Source organism: Aquila chrysaetos, chromosome Z (genome assembly GCF_900496995.4).
Source record: "Aquila chrysaetos chrysaetos chromosome Z, bAquChr1.4, whole genome shotgun sequence".
Classification (NCBI taxonomy): Eukaryota; Metazoa; Chordata; class Aves; order Accipitriformes; family Accipitridae; genus Aquila; species Aquila chrysaetos.
Genome location: NC_044030.1, coordinates 55,816,298 through 55,837,911, shown reverse-complemented (window position 1 = coordinate 55,837,911; position 21,614 = coordinate 55,816,298). Strand labels below are relative to the sequence as shown.

General features: G+C 35.6%; 1 protein-coding gene across 12 annotated transcripts in view; it reads left to right on the top strand.

The window, feature by feature from the left end:
* The window catches only part of KDM4C (lysine demethylase 4C), a 280,297-nt gene that overhangs the window by 44,817 nt on the left and 213,866 nt on the right, over positions 1-21,614 (top strand). For 10 of the 12 annotated variants that reach the window (XR_005931545.1, XM_030004370.2, XM_030004369.2 and 7 more), the window contains 3 exons: positions 564-613; positions 12,049-12,152; positions 17,853-17,990. Coding sequence is in view for 10 of the 12 variants with exons in the window: in XM_030004370.2 (XP_029860230.1) it covers positions 564-613; positions 12,049-12,152; positions 17,853-17,990 (292 nt within the window). In the remaining 2 variants the exon portion in view is untranslated. Of the gene's footprint in view, positions 1-563; positions 614-12,048; positions 12,153-17,852; positions 17,991-21,614 lie in introns of those variants that run through there. The other 2 variants (XR_003921918.2, XM_041120764.1) reach the window with 2 other exon arrangements.

The window sequence follows — 21,614 nt, the reverse complement described above, 5'->3', positions numbered from 1 at the left end:
TAAGAACAGAGTGATTCCAAGATATGTACAATTCTTTAACTTAAAGAAAGTGTATTTCTTAAATGATTTTTTTAACTCTACAAACACAAGTAACCCTTTCATTCTACAGCATTGGCTATAGGAAAAAATAGAGGTGTTTAATGCTCATATTCTTCTGTTGAACTCTTGTGTCTTGTGAAGCACAATAGAATTCAAAGAAATTAAACCTGTATAAAATACTTATTTTATGTGTTTTTGTTTCATTTGGAAAATGAAAGTATATGTGTCTTTTTTAACTGGAGTGGTGTAATCATATCAAATATTGTCCATATGCATGATTTTAAATAGTGAATATAACATTCTTGAACTACATAAAATGTTTAAGCTAGAATTAAGCTAAAAATGTTGTTTCAAAAAAACCCCTATGTATTTTTTCCTCAGAAATTGTATATTTTTTCTCTACAATTTTTCAGTCTTTAATCTTTTTGACTTCTGTATTTTTAGATATTTATCGTACGTGAATCATGGCTTTTGTAATAATTATGTCTTTAAGCATTTCATTCTTTTCTTTATGTGAATTTTAGGTATGCTGTTCCTCCAGAGCATGGGAAACGGCTTGAAAGATTAGCTCAAGGTAATTATTTCCAATATTTCCATATGTGAGATGTTTGAAGGACGAACCTCCAGCAAAGTGAAAAACACTGTCCTTGACTTACCTACTGTGTTTTATTACTTAATGTTGTGTGAGTTTTATCTGTCTATTGTATGATTGCAAACAAGGAACACTTTCTGGTACTATGAGGAATTTGTAAGAAACAAATAATCTTTTTTTTTTCCTTTTAGAACTTTATTTTGTACTGGCATTTTTAGCTTGGTGAAACTTATGAAAATGAGGCTCAGTATTTTGTTGTTCATTAGATTTTCAGTGCTAGTATCTTTGTCTCCTCTTGCCTTGCTTTTTCTTGTCATAGCTTCTCTTCATCTGTAGCTTTTGAATCTTAACTTCTTAGCCAAATTTGGTACAAAGATAGAAATATTGAAGACAGCCAAGTCTCCAGAAGTTTCCTGAAAGTTAATGGCTGGGTAGAGGATGGAAACCTGGTTAGTACCTCTGAGAAGGAGGAAGCAGACAAAATGTATGAACGCTAAATCTTTTTAGGTGGCAGCCTGCTGGCCAGTGAGCAGGCATGTAAATCCACTTTGGCCAAAGCATGTACTGGCTTTTGACCTCCAGAGGTGTGAAGAACTTCTGTTGAGAAGGAGCAGAGGATATTGTTGTAAGGTTGAGATCTAAGGGGTAAAAATCACTAGTCTATAGGAAGATTCTTCTTACACAGTAATTTGTTTAATTTTCAGTAACACCACACCTCTCTTTTTGTTTCTAGATTAAGAGTGCAATTTATGAATGTGGTAATAATTAGGCAAGTTTCTTGGCCTGGCAGCCCATGTTTTATAGCCTGCTATTAACCATATTATATAAGGAATGCTACTGAAAGTTGATAATTAGATATCATGCATCAGGACCAAATTCTGAAAATTTTTGTACATTTTTTCATATCTGTTTTATGTGCATATAGGTGCATGACTGTTTTTCTGAGCTATTTTTAAACTATTGCCAAGAACAGTAAGATGGCGTGTGTCACTGAGATGTGAAAGTAAAGACCTGTGAACTTGCAGTCTTAAAAACACGTCTCAGAAAGACAGATTTCAACTTGGATATTTGCATTTATTATTCCTAAATTTTCCCATAGTTTCAGTTGAGTGTCCTGGTTTCAGCTGGGATAGAGTTAATTGTCTTTCTAGTAGCTGGTACAGTGCTATGTTTTGAGTTCAATATGCGAAGAATGTTGATAACACTGAAGTTTTCAGTTATTGCTCAGTAGTGTTTAGACTAAAGTCAAGGATTTTTCAGCTTCTCGTGCCCAGCCAGTGAGAAAGCTGGAGGGGCACAAGAAGTTGGCACAGGACACAGCCAGGGCACCTGACCCAAACTGGCCGACGGGGTATTCCATACCATGGGACGTCCCATCTAGTATAGGAACTGGGAAGTGGGGGCAGGGAATCGCCGCTCGGGGACTAGCTGGGTTTCGGTTGGCGGGTGGTGAGCAATTGCACTGCGCATCTTTTGTACATTCCGATCCTTTTATTATTACTGTTGTCATTTTATTAGTGTTACCATTATCATTATTAGTTTCTTCTTTTTTGTTCTATTAAACTGTTCTTATCTCAACCCAGGGGTTTTGCTTCTTTTCCCGATTTTCTGCCCCATCCTACTGGGTGGGGGGGGAGTGAGTGAGCGGCTGCGTGGTGTTTAGTTCCTGGCTGGGGTTAAACCACGACATTGGGAAAGTTGTCGCTCATTTTTTTGCTTTCCAGATTCTTTTTCCAACTTGCAAAGTATAGAACTCTTCATATGCATACCTTGAAGCTTTTGTTTTTCACTGGTAAACAAATTGATACATGTTGTAGACTGGGCAAGTGACACTGACTTGTGATAGGATCATTGAATAATTATTTTTAAGATTTACAGGAAATGAGCAAGGAGTAAAAGGAATAGAAAATTGGAAAAAGTTCAGAGGGGGCACTAGGACTGGTGGAAAAAATTGCCTTTTTTTTTTTTTAATTATTGTTAGTAAGCTCTAACTTTTCGATCTGAAAGTGTCATATAAGGGGAAGGGAGTATGATAAAGAACTGTGATGACTGGCAGGGAAAAGGTGACTGAAGAGTGATTGTTCACTGGGTCTTCCAGTATAGCTAGAGACTTTGACTGAAGAGTCTTAGCAGGTTCAAAACAAACAGAAGGAGATAGTTCCTTTCACAGTATGAAGTCCTCGCTGTCCCTGCTGGATTCGAAAATTCTGCATCGATTCAGGGGAAGACTGGCCAACACTGGCAAAGAAATCTTTTAGAGGAGCATAGGAACTGCATCTGGTTTTGGAAGTCTTGGAGCAGCAACTCGTTGGTACTAGATTACTCAGGGGAAGCAAAGATTTCATGCTGTATTTAAACACTTCTCTGTATATCCGCTTTTGACATTTGCTGGGAACAACAACTTTGGGTAGCTAGACTTTTCATTTGTCGTGGTATGGCTGCTCTGGCACTTATTTTAGATTTCATATTGATTGATTATAGCTCTGTAGTGTGTTAGAACTATTCAGGTTTAAATGTTCCGTAATGAGTGTTTATCAAAACTTTTTTTTTTTTTTTTTGAGAGTGAGGGAAGAGAATGGGGAGTTTCAGCAGCACTTGTTCAATCATTTCTAGGAATTAAGCGGCATTGATGCATGGCATTCTTTGCTGCAAGCTAAAAAAAATCTTGAGATTTTTCTTTGACATACCCTGGTTTCCCCAGATACTGGAGTAACCTATACAAATTCAGGAAGTAGGTAACTTTTGGAGATACATGCTTTGCTACATGGGAGCTTTTGAAGTCACTTGGTGTAAACTTACATAGTTTTAGAAAGTATTGTGTTAGAAAACTGCAGCCTGAAGGTGCTCAGGCCTCTTATTACTGGTAATGGTGGCCTAATACAGTAAGAGCAATGGGACATAAAGCATGGGAAGAAGTGGAAATCTCCAAACCCACTGTTTGTCAGAAGCCAGTAGGTTATACTGGGGGAACAGTGTCTTAATGTCTGAATGCCAGAATCAGCATCGGACAATAGGCTAAACGGGACTTAGGACTTCAGTCTCACCCAACATAACAGTTCTTAGGCCCAGAACTGCTGGAAGAAGGTAGGACAGAAAGGGATCTGGCTCCAGGTACGTTGGCACATGTGTACGTGCTTTTCTACAGCTCAGAACAGGAGCCCAGTTCCTTGATCCTTACTGATCGCTATATTGAAAGAAATTGCCCAGGCATGTCACTCAGCATTGGTCTGGGCACATCTGCATGGAAGTAAGTTGTCTACTATTGCTATTAATTATATGGTAGTACAAGTCATAAAGATCTGTGTGGTGAATGGAAAACTACTTTCCTTGATGAATCATGTCTATGATCAAAACTTAATTATTTTTATTTCAGAACCATGTTTTGAATAGTAGATAGCAAATAAAACATAGAATCAGATACTGAACAGTGAAGATAACATTTCAAATAGTTGTTTATTCCATTATATTCAGTGAATGAAACTGGATTTCTGTAGAAAAACTACATACTTAGACAGAGATTTTTATTGTAACAGCAATATAAGATAGATGAGTTAGTTTCACATACAACCCTCTCTGACATTTCCTAAGTTTTTAGTATTTGACTCTAATGTCTTCTGTGATATTTTTCTGCAAGTTGTTCTCATGATATTTTTGTTCCAGCTACTGGCTTAGAATGGAGTGTAGAAGATGATGCTGTAGTTCTTAAGAATAGAGATGATGGACTTTATGCTCAGTTTGACTTACACATTCCTTTTTTTGGGGGGGGGGGGGGGGGGGAGGGGAGTGGAAAGGGGAACTACCACTTCTGATTATTTCCATGCTGTGGAGGTTATGACCTCCTTTGTGATCTTCTACTTGTAACTGCTGCCTGCTAAAATACAGTCTGAGTTTTACAGTAAGGTATCTTAAAAAGATGAAAATGTAAAGTAAGCTGCATGGCTGCAAGTCACTTAATAGTAAACATTAATAAAACATAGTGTAAATGAGACCTTCATACTTACATGTGTATTGAAAATATTTTTAATCATATTTTAGCATGAGTGCAACATCTGAAGAAAAAAGTAGTTTATTCAGGAAGGTTAGCTCTGATGATCAGATGCCTACCAAATTACCGAATGCTCCTAAATAATTAAAATAATAAAATAATGCATTAAATGTGACAGGTTGTCTAAGTCAAGGCAGCAGTTGATACATAAGATTAAAGGAAGGCTAGAATATTTTCCATTCTCTCGTCTGCACATCACAGTTACCACACATGCCTTTTGTGCATGAATGCTTTTATTTTTGCTTTCCATTGAAATCTTGATTGACTGTGGCACCTACAGATACTTTATCTGAAAGACATTAGACTTGCATCTAATAAAGACAAGAGTTTGATTTTGCCCTTCAGCTGCTGTCTCATTTATGTAGTTTTTTTCAATTTTATGTAGACATAACTGTAATAAAAATCTCAAGTGAGCTGTTAACTGCAATTTTTATACTTGTTATGTTAATCTATAATACCATGGTATTCTTAAGGATTTTTTGTTTCACAAAATGAGTTAGAAAATAATAGAAGCAGAATAGCAAATCAATGACAGTTTGAAGGATTTTCAAGATCTTCTAATAGATCATTTAATTGCAGAAACTTCTAGAGAGGAGATGACATCTATCTGTGGTGTTCAGTTATGTTAAAGAAGAAACTAAAGTAAAGTTTAATTTATTTTAGGTATGTAGAGGTGTTATAAAAAGCTTTGTATGGTGTATAATATTAATTCATTTAATGCAGAAGTCATTACCTATTATGTATGAAAACAACTATAAATAGTTGTTAAAATGAAACTTGATGTAGATCTTGCATAACTTATAAGGGTCTCGAATCTGAAAATTTGAGCAGCTGAAGAATTGAACTTTGTCTCAATTGATAGTTATGAGAGTCAAGGTAGGAGAGTTGCATCTAAGAGATAATAAACTTAAGGCTGTTACATATTCATCAGGGCGTAACAACACTCATATTTCACAGCACTTGCTTCTTTTGTGGCTTTTGCACTCTGTGCTTTGTATAGCATACAAAAGATTGCTATGAGGATTGTTGTCATGCAAACTCATCCTCCTAATTTCTTTTATGTGCAATACAGAAAGTTAAGTCAAATTAGTTGAAATCACTGCAAATTAATTTAAATAATGTATATGAAATTTGTGTTTATACCTACCATAGTAAAATCTAAAAATAAAATGATTAGAAAACTCAGTCCTCAGTCCTTTCATCTCTACCTGTGTTCCAAGAATACTGACCAGTGAATTATGATTAGTATTTTGTATCTTCTAAGTCCTTTAAATGAAGATCTCCATAAGTAAAAAAATCACCATAACTTTGAGCTTAATTATGTTAATTTGGATTATTTTTCGTGACATTAAAGTTAAATTACATTAAGGATATTTGCAATTTAGGGTGTTATCTTTCTTATCTTCTAAGTTTTATATTTCTATTTTCATGGTTTTTAGTTATATTTTCAATTAATATTAATAAACTAGAAATGCAGCACCTTTACTGTGGAATTTCAGGGGAAGACTTGAGTATGGAAGTGTAGAAAAAGATAGGAAGTCTAGCCTCATTCATTGACTGGACAGAATTTGATTTGAAAGTTCCCTAAGAATGTGATTTTATGTGTATGTGCTTAAATAATGACTTTATTATTGGCCAAATTGTGATATCCTTCATCATACAAGGTAATATATAGTCAATCACCCTGTGCAAGTCAATGGAGTTGTAGAATTACTTTTTTGGAAATAGTATTGTAATTTGTCCATGTATGATGTAGATGAACAATTTAATTGAAAGCAGTGTAGACACATTCTTTGTATCATAGATAAGCATTCCAAGTATCTTGAAAATGGTAATCAACCAGGAAATTTAACCTAATCCACTTCAGTTTGTGTCGGTGATAGTTGTGATGTGATGTGGTCATCTGATATGAGGCATGTGTGATGTGTAGGAATGATACTCTTAGGGTGAAAAAAAAATGAGCCTTACAGATAGCAATGCTCACCGTCCCTCAATAATTTACAGAGTTGAACTTATTTTAAAATATATTCTTTATCCCTGAACCATTTCATGTATGCTTTAAAGACTCTCTGTAGCAATGTCCTGTGTGTGGAAATCCTGTCTTCCTCAGACACAGCTAGGAATCTGCTTAGTGCCCACTGCTCTCAGCTTCCTGCAAAGATGAGAAGGCTTTGACTTGTATATAGGGCATGGATTCATAAAACCAGAAATTGTATGGAAGTGTTATTGTCTACTGAGGTGGAATAGCGTTGACAAAGGGTGTGTCTTCACCAGCCCAGTGATGAGACTGTAACTCAAGAAGTAGTTTTATTTTGTTAGTACAAATAGCATTGGTTACTTTGTGTAAGATCATCTTATTTTGGACTGTGTAATCTGTTGGAATATATATGTAGAGTCTTCTCAGAGCATGTTTTTTGCTATTGTTGCTTGTGTTAACTAGATAAGGTTTTTAAAAAGCCTGAGTGGGACTTTCAGTTTGGTGGATAAATGTACTCTACTTGTAGTTTGTGTTCATACCCAAATGTTTGGCCACCAAGTGCTGAATCATATACTTACCTTGTAGACTGTTCTAATTCTGCTCTAGGGTTGAGAATGTCAGTGTTTCTTTAAATCATGGACTAGAGAGTTTTCAACTGGATGGTCTTTTTCTCATGGGCATAAATCAACGAGCAACCTAATTCTGTTTTACCCTGATCTTTGATTATTGCTCATCAGCTCCTATGAAGTAACTGCTTTGAATTGTCATTTTGTGTTCTGTGTAATCATTTCCAAGATGATAAGTAGGGCATAGATGGCTAAATATAAGTATTGAGAAGAGGTGTAGAAGAGGTCTGCCATATCTCAAGACCATCCGAGAAACTGGAGTTGCATGCAAATTCCCACAAAATACCTGCTTTTGTACAACTGATTTAGAGTTAATGCATTCGTGTTAATGGATTAAATTAAGATTTCATGTGTCTCATAAAAGCATGAATGTACTACAGAACTTGAACAGTAGTTACATTTTAGATAGATTTCAGTGTATTTTCTTTTGGATGTGGGATTTCACTAAATATCCAGGATTAACTGGTAATCCTGTAGATCAGTAATTTTAATGTCAGCTTGGTATTTGAGAATGGTTCTGGTGTGTTGCAGGCATGTCTTGAATTGGCCTGCATTTACTGTATTTGTAAGGGTCTTGTGATGTTTCTAATGCAATGTCCTCTATTCAGTGTGCTATTAGGTATTTTTTACATCTGCCAACCAATTCTCCCACAGGGATTTTCTTTCCTGAAAGAAAAGCTTTTGTGACCTAACCTTTAGCCTGGACAGAACAAAAGACCTTCTGATAAACAGAGTCTTGTAATGAGGAAATACTAGCTTCCCTTCTTCCTTTGTTCATTGAAGGAGAGTGCTTTTGAGAAAAGCAGGTGAATGAGACTGGAAAATTTGACTGTGTGTTTAAGTGTAGACTTTGACAGCGTCAAAATATATTTTATAGTGGTACAGAATGTGTAGGCTACACTTTGATTTCACTGTGAGGGCTCTGTAACCGCAGCAAATGTTCTGTAAATTTCTCTTAATGGATTTTGCACAGGTTGTGTTCCGCTGTTCTGTGTTGTTTGCAACTTTCTTAGAATTCAGCAACAGGCTTGCCTTCTGGCTGGAATTGCCACAACGATTTCTGATCTCTTGGAGCTGTAGTGGTACAACTTAAATTTTGGATATCTGCCCATTGTTTGCTTTTTATCATCATGTATTGAGATAATTAAGCACATTGCAGTAGCAGAATTTGGTACAAAATTTGTGTTCTCTGGGAAAACAACTCAGTCAAACTCTCCCTGCTTTTTAGAATTAAGGGTTTTGCTACTTTTCATAGCAGTTATAGTCTCAGTCTCAAGTGTCACTTTCAACCACTTTTTTCACAGTGTGTTCCAGTATATTTCTATTATTATGCTGCTCAGGACTGAGACTTCTTGAAACTCATAAGTTGTAGACTCCAAGTTATGATATTTATCATTAAGTTATAGGCATTAATTGTGCCAAAACAGTTGAAATATATTTGCTGGAGCCCACTAATTGTGGGATAGTTTCTTTTAACTGTCTTTTAGACAGTGAGGCCAAACATGTATGATAAAACTGTACCTATCAAGTACTACTTGTTGAGACTTATACTATTATTTGCAATTCCAGAAGAGAGTAAAGAATTCTATGCCTGTTGGTGGGGAGAAAAAAGAAAGAATGATAAATCTGAATAAAGTTTGATCTTAGGGCATCTTAGCAGAGTTCCTAGTACACTGATTAGCATGAGTGTACATTACATCTTTGCTGCTTAAGTGCTGCTTAACCTTATATTTGAGCTATTAGAAAACATTTGTTCTCCCAGGACGGGGAAGTGAGCTAGAAAAGAATGTATGAAGAATGTAACAGTTATAATGTGATCATCTTAAAATTGTGCTGGAATTGTAGGGTGGTTAATGGACATAAATATAAGACTCATCAGAGAGAAGTTGTTAAATCTGACATTACAGACAAGGCTATATATTATGGCAAATTGTTGAGATTCCATTTTTTTTTCCTCAAGTCATTAAAAATATTTAGATGGTTAGTTGATTGAAAGTGATTCTTTTCTTCTTTCTTTTTTTTTATAATCGAGTAGTGAGCATGTTGTTCCAAGAATGAAACTGCTTTTGTGAATGACAAACTGACATTTATGTGAGAGAGATACAACGACTTGTGCAAACACAGTAAAAAGATGACAGAAAGTCCTTTTACTAGTTAGATGTCCTGTGGCTAATATTATGTCCACTAAGCAATGTTTTTATATCACTTGTCTAGTAATTTCTGTTAATTTTTTTTCTGTATTTTTCTTGGGTGACCTCTTCTTACTGCTTTCTTACAATTACCAGGCTTTTCCAGCAAAACAGACAATTCAGTTTGGAGAATAATCAAGTGGTGTTCTTGGTTAATAAATTTGTTGTGGACAAACATTTATACCTTGAGTAATCCTAGGTAATCCATCAGTCTGGATCTCTCTCAAAGATCTTTTGTGTTCTTCAGGCATAAAATATCATTTTATGCATAAATGAATCAAAAGTATTTTTTCTGAATCGGTATTAATACCATCATTAAGGAGACCTTTTCATAATGAAGAGCTGGCTTTATATCTTCTCCATTATCAAGTTGCTATGCAAGATAATTGGTAAAATATACTTTTTTTTTTTCTTTTAATACTGTTTGCTTCACTTTAATTTCTGTCCATGTTTCTCAGGTAGTTCCCCTGCATAACAGAATAGGATTGCATATGTTTTCCTTGTACCCAGAAAAAAAGTCGTTATTTTTAAATGGCTTTATATTTGGATTTTCTTATCAAGTGAATTTTACCTAGGTTTATAACACAAATGAAAACAATTTTGGGGAATCCTTTTTTACCTAATGTCATTATTATAGACTTTTTTTTTTTACAGTAAAGTCAGGCTAATTCATACTGCACTAGTTAAAAAAATTAGAATTCATGTTTTCCTCCTATATGTTTTAAGAGAGGGCTGTGATGAAACTGTACACCTAGCAGTAGGAACTTACTCTTAAGAGTCTAAGACAAGGAGCTAGCATTTCTTGTTTCAACTTCTTGTTTCCTCAGTATTTTTCCTATGGAACTGTTAGAGATAGTTAACTCCTTTATGCCTCAGTTCTGTTTTCTGAAAATTAAGAAATTTTAAAAACAATTGCTTTTTTAATAACTTTTTTTTTAGCAGTAGCCTGCCAATCTTTGTGAAATCTCTGAAATCACTTGAGAATAAATGACATACAATACAGTAAACTGTTGATGTTAAGAAGTCTCGGTAACACTGGAAAATATACTCTACAGAAGAAAGTGAAAGAAATAAATCAAGTTGAACTTCACAGAAAGGGATTACTTTTACATGTTATGTCCTAGATAAAGTGAAATTACATATTACCTAGGACTGATAAATGTATGGATTGCAGTTACTCATAGTACATCTCATGGTAATTCTTGCTAATGGTCTGGTACAAACACTATTTTTATGATAATAAAGATAATAAAGACTGTCTCATCTTTGCTGATTAGTGAATAAATTGTTCCCCTTTGTCAACCTAGTTCTGTTGATGTTAGTACTGTAACTTAGTGAGACTTCTGTGATGTTGCATTATAACACAGTCAAAAGCATTCCTCTTGGCTCCAACAAAAGACACATGTTCATATCAGAGCAAGTAATACACCTGTGCATAAGTAGAAGAGGGAGTGAGAGCAAGTATTCGGAGAAAGTAGTAAGTGGTTAGATGGCTTTATTCCTTTCGTTTTTCAATCTGATGTTTTCAGGAGCTTCTTGCTTTCATTAACTACTATGCCTTTCTTTTTCTTTGTTTTATTGTTTGTAGGAATTGTGTTTCCAGTTTCTGAGAGTGTTACCTTTTTTCTAGAATGAAGTCTGAAAGGAGGTCAGGAAAGACTAAACTAGCGATGTTCTGAAAACTTGCCCCCTCTTTCTCCTTATCTTCTCCCATTTTCTTTGTGACGGAGTGGTTTCTTATAGTAACATAGTTAGGCTGAAGGGAAAAGAACATGATGATTTCATTTTAGAGAAGGAAAGATTGGGTAGCACAATTGAACTGTAGCTGAGATGCTGTTCATATCCTGGTTAGAGGGACAGATACAAGCATTTAATAACACTGAAACTTTGTCTTCAATTTTTCAATTTTTCCCTCATTCATTTATCTCCATGTTCTCAGCTAGATTATATAATTATTTAATGAACTAAGCAGGGTTTGTGGAGTGGTACAGAAATAATCACGAAAGTTGAAACATGGAAAGCAATCTTTGTTCATAGAAATCAGGACAAGATACAAAGAAGCAAAAAACCCCACCTATTTTTAGTTGTATCATATACCTCTGTGAAAGTAGCCATACTTTCTTGCCTTTTCTAGATAGAAAGTTGTGTTTGTTTACTGTATAGATGGTCTGGAAATGCTAGGTAAACTAGTCTTTGTGGAATCCTAAATTTGTATACTGCAGTTGATTTTCATGTGTGCAGGGGTTGCAGAATGAACATTAATGTAAAAAAAACCCCAACAATAAAGTATTTCTCTAAAGGGTAAGAAAAGTATGCCTACATTTACAGGTCCAAATTTATTTTAAATTATTTCACTACTTAATAAACAAAGTACCCCTGAACCCCTGCAACCCCTCCCCCTGAAAATCAGTTGAAGGAGGTGCATTTAATTTCTATACAAATCTCTCGGAACCTAGCAATGACATGAAAAAAAATTCTAAAACAAGTTTTAACAGTATTATGTATTGTAAAATATTAAAAAAAATCATCCTACTTTTTAAATTAAAAGATACCCAGTTTTGCTTATCTTGCCTTATTAGGGTTCTTCCCAAGCAGCTCTCAAGGATGTGATGCTTTTCTTCGCCACAAGATGACTCTGATTTCTCCATCAATACTGAAGAAGTATGGAATTCCTTTTGACAAGGTACATTAGTATTTATTTTTAAACTATGCATTCATGCATTGAATTAGATTGTGTTTACTATAAGGATTGTTTATAGTAAAGGTGAGGCAAAATTACTATTTTTGGGGTTTTTTAGGCACTGACTCCATGAAAAGATGAAAACAAATGCTTGTAGTATTAGGACTTCTACATGGTTTAGCTTGGAATTTTCTTGCAGAAAACACTTGCAGCCACCATAATCTTTATCCTAAAAGTTTCTGTGATTTTTAAGACATTACCAATATTTTTTATTTCAGTTTTATTTGCATACAAGCTTGCATGTGATTTCCTGTTGACTGAAACACTTCTTAACTAGCTGTATTAATTTAAGTTGTATATGCAATATTTTAAAACAAACAATTCATTTCTTTATGTCCGTGTATTGTTCTTCTGATGCAATTAAATGTAACTTTATCAGTATTATGATTAAAAAGTTTTAGGTGGAATAAAACCAAAAGAACTGTTATTTAATTTAAAATACATTTTAAAAGCTGTCACGTATTAGAAAAAGGGTGAATGATTATTTTGTGCTGCTAGGTGGTGGCAGACTGGACAGTTGATAAGAACATTATGTAAATAGAAAGTGGGAAGAATAACTGGCTTTCTTCTTTGTGGATGAATTTAATACATAGCTGCTTTCAAAAACATCTGAAGTATTCAGTTTCTTCTCCTTTCCTACAAGATTTTCTAACTTATTGTTTTCCACTTTTAACTTCCTACAGGCACCAGCTAATGAAAACGTTTCTGCTGCATTGCTTTTTCTTTTAAGTATATTTATTCTATATCCTGAATGCTTTGCAAACTCTAAAGTTCTAAATTCAAGAGCTTTGTAAGCCACTCAGAAGAGTAGAAGGTCCCCTGCCTGAACATCTGTTTATGTTATACTGAGTTTTTAAAAGCCTTTTGATCATTAAGGGGTTATGATTCTTGGTTTCCCACTGCACAGACTGTTTTAAGGTGTTCAGAAGAACCAGGCAATATATACTTTTTTCTCACTCAATTCCTGTTGCAGTGTAGTCCTGTAAACCGTCCTTGCCACACTCCTTGTTTATTATTGTGGTTTCTCTTCTAGTGTATGCAGTGTTTATTTATTGATATCATATGGACCTGCATACACAAACTTAGCTTATCATGTTCCCCAGCCTAGATTATGGGATAATGCAGTGCTTTGTATCTGTTTTAGGTGATATTCTTGTAAGAGTATGAAATGTGGCCCACAGAAATAATATTTATGTGAATGTTTTCATGTACAGTATTGTCATGGTTTAACTCCAGCCGGCAGCTAGGCACCACAGAGCTGCTCGCCCACTCCCCTGCAGGGGGATGGAGGAGAGAATTGGGAGAGTAAAAGTGAGAAAACTCGTGGGCTGAGATAAAGGCAGTTTAATAGGTAAAGCAAAAGCTGCACAGACAAGCAAAGCAAAACAAGGAATTAATTCACTACTTCCCATCAGCAGGCAGGTGTTCAGCCATCTCCAGGAAAGCAGGGCTCCATCACATGTAACAGAGACTTGGGAAGACAAATGCCATGACTCCGAATGTACCCCTTTTTCTTCTTCCCCCAGCTGTATATGCTGAATGTGACATCCTATGGTCTGGAATATCCCTGTGGTCAGTTGGGGTCAGCTGTCCCAGCTGTGTCCCCTCCCAACTTCTTGTGCACCCCCAGCCTGCTCACTGGTGGGGTGGGGTGAGAAGCAGAAAACACCTTGACTCTGTGTAAGCACTGCTCGGCAGTAACTAAAGCATTCCTTTGTTATCAACATAGTTTACAGCACAGGTGGGAATGCCTTTTGGAATATCACTTCACTTTTCACGCTTAAATCAACCTATGTATAAAATTGAAGAAATGTAGGCCTTCAGAATGATACTGCCTGCCTTGGAAAGCAAGCTTTTTGGAATAAATTACTCACATAAGAAGTAGTTTGTTTTCGGAATGATATATTATCATATGGAAATGTAGTTGCTGAGTTCAGTTTTTGTAATATATAGGTAAATACTGATTCCTTTCATAGCCTTGTGCTTTATCATGAAGTGTCAGATCAAACCTTCCAGTCTGGAAGGTTTTATAGCTAGATTTATAGTTTTGGATTTACAGAACATTACTCTGAACAGTGTAATTTTCAGTGGTTGGTGTTTAAAGTAGCATATTGCTGAATGCGAACATACTTGTTTTCAGTAGCACACATTGGAGGTGGGTGAGGGAGTTGATGTTCTTATTTCAGTGTCTTGATTATTCCTGTATTTAAATTAAAAAAAAAAAAGTGCTAGAAATAGTTAAATATTTAAGTTTTGTTCTGTCACCTAGTCTTGGGAGGAAGCAGACTGTACCCGAGTGTAATTGTTATTAGTGGGATTCAGTGAGAAAGTGAAGAGAGAGAACCAGGCTGTGATGTCTCATGGCTCAAAATGATAGAAGTGGAATGTGCTGAATGCTGATAAGTCAGCCTATGCCTACCAGGTGGCAGCTGAACTGCTGCTTGTTGCAATAGAACACCTGCTAAACTGTCAGCAGTGGGAGGGTGTATTGAGATAAATTTTGGAGTTCTTAGCGTTGAGAATAATCTTTCTTAAACATTCCCACAGCGATTGTTGGAGTGCTACAGTAGCAGTTATAATATATGCACTGTATGTGCATTTACGTGTATATACTAAGTATGAAGCAACAAAAAATTAACCTTGCAAAGTGCAAATGCAAAATGTAAGATCCAGTTTTATTCTTTACCTTTGTTAGCTGAGTATTTTTTTCTTGTTTTCCTCTCTTTCCTTCCTCCCATAATACAATGAGAAATTTACATCTTGAAGTGCTATCCCTGTGTATTTGTTCTTGCGTTGAGGAAAAAAAGCACACATGGAATTTGTAAAACTATAAGATGAGAATTTTGAAGAAGAAAGTGGGGATTGAAGCAGAAATTGAATATAAGACAACTATTCCAGCAAAAAGCTGAGATTTAAGACGTGACATATTAATAAGAAAAATGTTTGGAGTTGTGAGTTTTAATTTTGGTGATTGTTTAAAATTTAACTCTTCCTTTTTGCTATCTCAAATTACAAGTGTATTTCCCTAAAAAGAGCCATATTTGTCCTTCCAATTTTTCTTACTGTTTTGCTTATGCAAAGCATTATCACAGAATGGAAACAGCCTATTTAATCTCTAAGAAGTCTACTTATTTTCTTGTAATCAGCAAATGCATCTTGTTGAACAGTCATCAGTCATTGCTCAGATTATTTGCATCATTTAAATGGATCTGTTTGCTTTTTAGTGGGCCTGCTGTCTGATGTGCGTTTCATGCAAAAAGGCATATCAAACAGAGTATGAGGAATCTCTTTTAACTCTTCTGAATCTTCTAGTTCATTGATTAACTCTTATCAGATAGGTCAGAAGTCAATGTGCCATTTCTAGTCTCTTACTAGCCTGTCCTTGATACAGTCTTTGGTGGTTTGACTTTAAGAGTTTGACTTAAAGCTCTCTCTGAGTGGAGAGAATATTAGTGACTGACAAGAAGTGCTGTCTCTCCTTTTCTTTATGTCCAGAGGAGAGCAGCAGTTCATCTAAGTATAGGAAGATGAGATTTCTCTCGTGAAAGAGGATATCCTGACCAGTGATTTGTTTACCTTACCCCACTTCTTTTTGTAATTTACTTTAGAAGCCTTTTATATCTGATATCTCTTTTATAACTACTAGGAATTCAGTTTCTTTTTGGCTATACAAAATATAATTACTGTGGCAGGGTGTTTTTTAGTTTTTTTTGTTTGTTTTGTTTTTGTGTTTCTTTTCTTCTGCTTTCTATAACTTCTTGTTGAGTCAGTGGCCTCACCACACTTTTCTTTTGGTTGCTTTTCACTGTACTTGTAAAGAACAGAGCAGTCCTTTGGAACTACCCTTGCTCATTCTCTAAAGCAATGTCAGAGCTTAACTGTAGTCAAGCTTTTCCTCTTTGAGAATCTCCTTCCAGGCCCCTTGTCCTTTAGGTATTTGGAATTCTTGTTATCAATAGTATGAGTGTCCTTCTGCTCTCTTAAATTGTGCTTAAAGAGAAAGACGGAAATGACAAGGGCAGATTAAAATTTTTAATGTAATGTTTTAATATTTTAATGTAATGTCTAAAGTGGTGTTTTAATGGCTTTACATTGAGACCTTTTGCGTGGCATTTCCAATGCAAGAATCCCCTTGGTGTTAGTCACTATTATCACAGGAGAGCGATGCACTTCACTTGCAAGAGAGAAGCAGCAATATATTTTATTGATATAAAACAGTGAGTGAACAAAGTTCAATGGTAAATGCGACAGTGGTTTAACAAGATTCAATGGCAAGGTACACATAAGTATTTACTGCATAGAGGATAGGGTCAGGCAAAACTGTTAGGGAGACCCTCTCGTTGAGTCATGAGGTTCAGAGAGGATCTCCTTGCATTCTAAACTCCTTTTCAGAGAGGAGTCTAGGTGTGGTGGGATCCAGACTTTAGTCCCAGACTTGGTCAACTGTTTATGTCTAAAGGATTATATATGCACGATCAATCCTTTATATCACTTAGCTAAGATTACAGAGTTTCAGTGCTGCTTATTCCCAGTTCATTTACCCAGTATCTGATGCGATAAGGATACTCTCAGCCTCGAGGAGTAAACTTGAGAGGCGTCCCTACTCAAGGGGACAATCCTGGCATGCAGCCCGCTGCTGTGCAGGAGAGCTCCGCAGACCCTGGGCTGTCCACTATTTATGGAGTAAGATTATTGACTTGTAGTCATATTTGTGTACCAGCAGGACATCTGTCACTGTGCAAGACAGCCCTTGGCTGCTGTGTTGCCATCCGTCTCCCCAAAGTCCAACTTAAACTGGATGCAGCCATCACAACCGCCACTGGTGGTTATTGTTTAGGTGGGTGAGAGGGACACACTGCCATAGCTGTAAGGCTGAAGGATTGGTGCAGGGCAATTGTTAATTCTTCTTCCTGCTTTCCTATCTAAAATTATTTAAAGATACTGCCTGAGGGGATCCAGATGTATCCAGTGTTTTCCTTTGGGATGAACAACATTGTTTCTTTAAATGCTAAGGCTCATTAACTTAGAGTTTCTCCTACTTTATGCTTGATCTTCAATAGTAAGTAACTTAAAAAGCAAATCAGGCCCTCAGTCACAGGTCTTCAAATCATAGTTTTTGAAATGGGTGAGTATGGGAGAGAAGGGTGGGAATAATGTCTCTCTCCAGTCTTTCCAAGAAAAGTTCTTGTGCCATTCTAAAGAAACATCTTCAGGGTGGTGGACAGAATAATTTCTTCAACAGTTAATTTGTACTAGTGTTTAGGGATGATAATTGTAGGTATTTTGGTCCAGCCTGTCTCTGCTTCCACTCAGGAAAATTGATATATTCTTTGCACTGTCTTTTCTAGTTCCCCATACTTCCATGTTTTATTAACAGTGAACCTGTCCTCCAAGATTAGCTTTTTTGAAACTACTTTCTGAATTTGTAAAGTAATACATGTAGCTATGTATTTTATAGTAAACAACATTGTCTCAAGTATACTATTTCTGCTTGCATTAAATTGCAACTGTGTGCAAGGTGAAAAAATTCTTTCTTTCTAGGTAGTTGCAAAGGCAAATACAGTTTTCATTGCTTCAGGAGCAGAACTGCTTTTGTAATGTGGTTCACTTTGAGGTTTTTTTTTGTTTGTTTTTATGCTATAGGTTACACAAGAGGCAGGAGAATTTATGATCACTTTTCCATATGGATACCATGCAGGATTTAACCATGGTTTTAACTGTGCAGAGTCAACAAACTTTGCCACCATCCGATGGATTGATTATGGAAAAGCAGCAAGATTGGTAAGTCATATTGCGGAAAACTGATGCGTAAGGAAGTGTTTCCTGTGGTTATTTCTTCGTGAGGATCTATGGAAGCAGATGAGAAAGGGAGAACTATTAAATCAGGTAGTACATTATACTGCCATTGAAATTTTATTTATAGTTGTTCTTTTTGTAGTGGCTATTATACTTCCAGCAATGTGTATTCCTCTCAGTAGTGAGTTTTGTTTGCAGGTTAATGTACATATTGTTCTTCAAAACCCGTTCTATTTATCGGTATTTTTAAGTTGAAGCTACATATACTGAGGTTAGTATATGTGAAGACAACTGACTTCTGCTCTTAAACCTCCTCTAAACTCTACTGTTTGTGAAGGTACTTTATTTAAACTAGGAATTTTGATACCTGGAAAGAAACATAAATAATTAAACTTTAAACAAAGTTTAAAGAAACAGGTTCAACTTTTCTCATTTTTAATGTCATCAGATATCTTGTAGTACAAGATAATAAAGGAACTGTGAACTCAGAGTAGATATTTTCTGTTTTACTGAAGAAATTTCGTCTGAAATTTTTGTTATGTGGCATACATTTTTTGCTTCTTTTCATGTAAAGCATGTGAGTAAATACACAAAATCAAGAAAGTGTGCAATTTGTTCAGCAGAATTTTGTTACTGTTTTCAATATTCTGTGATTTTTCTCAGAATTATGGCTTATATATGCTTTGGTTAGTATGCTTCCCAAAATGTTTAATTCAGAGGCATTTTCTGCATTGACATGTTTGTTATTGAAAAAACCCTTTTCAATAGTTATTTGCTTAATGTATTAGCTAATAAGATGACATGGAATAAAGGGCAAAATCAGATGTGCAGGTTTAACAATTAAGTAATGATAGTGAACTCTCATTAAACACTTGGGCTTGGAAGACCATCATGAGAAAGTTTCCAAATAGTGGAAATTTATGATTCTAGGCACTATTGATTATTATCGTTAATGAGATTGAATATGCTTCAAAGGGAAAAAATTTATAAATATTTTTTTTTCAGGTGTTCTGTATGCTTACACTAACAATAGTGAAAGTATGGAAAACATCAATATGCATCTGACATGTTCAGGCTGGTCATTAATGGTAAAGTTGTGGTTTTAGTAGTCAACAGATAGGGTGTTGACTGTAAAGTTCATTAAAAAAAATTATGTATTTGATAGTGTGGAATTTCTATAGATAGTACAGTGAAACAAAGTTGAGAGGAATATGGGCATGGACACATATGAGTTAATTGTGGCAGGTAAAACTGTCCTGGATTTTAAGATACAAATGTGCTGGAGCTCTAAAATTGATTCAGCTGAACTTCAAGAATGGCAAGCTTTATCTATGGATGTAGCAAATATGAGGTAGTGACCTCCAGCTACATCCCTTTCAGTGTACGGGCTTCATATTTCTTATGTTTTAAAAAAAAAATGGTCTACCATTTAGTGTGCAGCTGCCCCAGTACAAAGTACTAAATGTTTTATGCCTCCAGTGTGCCTCTCAGTTATTGTATTATACTGTAAACTTAATGTCGTGTTTAAATTCAGCGGAGTTAGAAGATAATTTTTTAAAGCTAATGAAATTTCATTCCTTTACACCACTCCAAAAGTTCTTCTGAAATTCTGAATTTTTAGCTAGGAAGTCTTGGTATATACACTCTCAATACAGTTTTATTTAGTCAGACTTCTCTAGCACATGGGTAAAACTTGGTCATCTTAAGACACTGAGTTCTGCGCTCTGTGGTTACTGCATGTAGCAGCAGTATTTTGCGTATATAGTATACGAAATTAAAGTAGTTCTGTGGTGTCTGCAGTTAAATTTAAATGTCTGAAAGTTTCAGAGTGGCAGCTGAAGCAATAATTACTAGTCTTCCTCTATAGGGAAATCTTAGATACCATTGTCAAATGTGAACTCCAGTTTCTTTGGCAAATGGTCAGAGTGCTTCATGTTACTTGCTTATTTTTTATTACTTACTACCACAAGAATGAGAATTAAAGTTTATTTTTCTTTTTTTCAATGAAAAAGAACATGCTAGGAAGTGCTAACAGTAGGATTTTAAAATATTTTTTTAAAATGGAAATGTGTAAGAGAAGAACTAATGGAAAGGTGGTGAAATAATTCTTCATAGTACTTGTATTTGTTTATGCTGTACAACTACGGTAAACAAAAGTCAAACAGAGAAAGCATTATAACTGGTTATCTGTTCTTAAATTGTAATTATATGACATGTCGAAAGCACAGACAAATTATGGAGTTACTGCAAATTGGGTATTCTGTTTCTTGATTATGGTGTTTCTCTAGAAAAACACGAGGATAGACATGATTAGTTTTATCACAACCTCAGGAAACTTCCTGAAAGTATTAATTAAAAAGGTAAGAAGTCCATGTGCTGAGAGTACTGATATTTTAGTAAGTTTTATTTGCAGCTCTGGTAATTTCATTTAAAAGACCAAAAACAAACCAACAAAAACCCACCACGCAACCTTGCATTCCCATTTGTCATTCTTCAGAGTACTGATGTTGTGTTTGACTTGTCTTTTCTTTCTTTATATGGTATGTACAAGAATTGTAATTGAAAAAAATATTTTGGATCCCCTAGTTCCCCTGTATTGTACTGCAGAAATTGCCTGCATCAGCAAAATGCAGCAATATCTAGGTCAGTTCGCTGCTGTATTCTCTTTAGAGAATATAGTATACTGATGACTGATTATTTGTCTTCCTACAGGAACACTTTTATTTTTACAGAATAGTTTCTAGTTGCTTACGGCTGGATTTCTGTCTTAGAAAAAGAAAAAAAACCCTGAAGTACAGACAATATTCATTCTTCATTAATTTCAGAAAAAAAAATCATGCAAAGATTTCCATTAAAGTAAATATTTCGGTTGCGTGACGATACTGCTTTCCTGCATGAAATGAGATGGTGTTAAAGGTTCTGTGAAATTGATTGCAAATGTAAATCAGAGATCATTTAGACCCTCAGAAACTTTGGTTAACCAGAGACTATGGATGCAAATTCCAAAAATGATTTTCTGTCTTTAAAAGTGCTAAACGTGTGATCTTGGTTTTACTGTGTGTACCCTAACTACCTGTAGTAGTTGAACTCTGGGAGCAGGGATGTACCCTCCAGCTTGTTTTCTAGAGTTTGTGTAAGACTTCCACTCAGGGGGTGACATACAAAAAGTAATACCAGGTGGCATCTCCAGTGTGCTCTTTCCTACAACTTGGCTGCTGCTTTAAGCTGTGTTCTCGCTTTTGGACAGAATTAAGCTGGAGAGGATTAAGCAGAAGTAAAAAGTACATTTAAAAAAAAAAATAAAAGCAGAAATGGAGAAATAACAGATGTACTAAAAGTCCCCCATCTCCAGGGGAGAAATGGTGTAGTTTTTGCTGTCTTTTTCCACCGGCAAGAACACACAGGAAGAGAAATAGGAGATACTGGTGAAAGGAACAAACCAGTCATGCTGTCCTGAAGATGCTTGGCAAATGGGGGTGGTGCAGAGGGATGTTGGTGACGTGCTGATGTATGGTAATGGTGGGACTTAGAGAATCAAAGGTAGGTAGTGCTCAGCTCACAAGTACTTCAGTTGTGTTTGTTATGTTCTGTGAGGATGAGAGGCGGTCT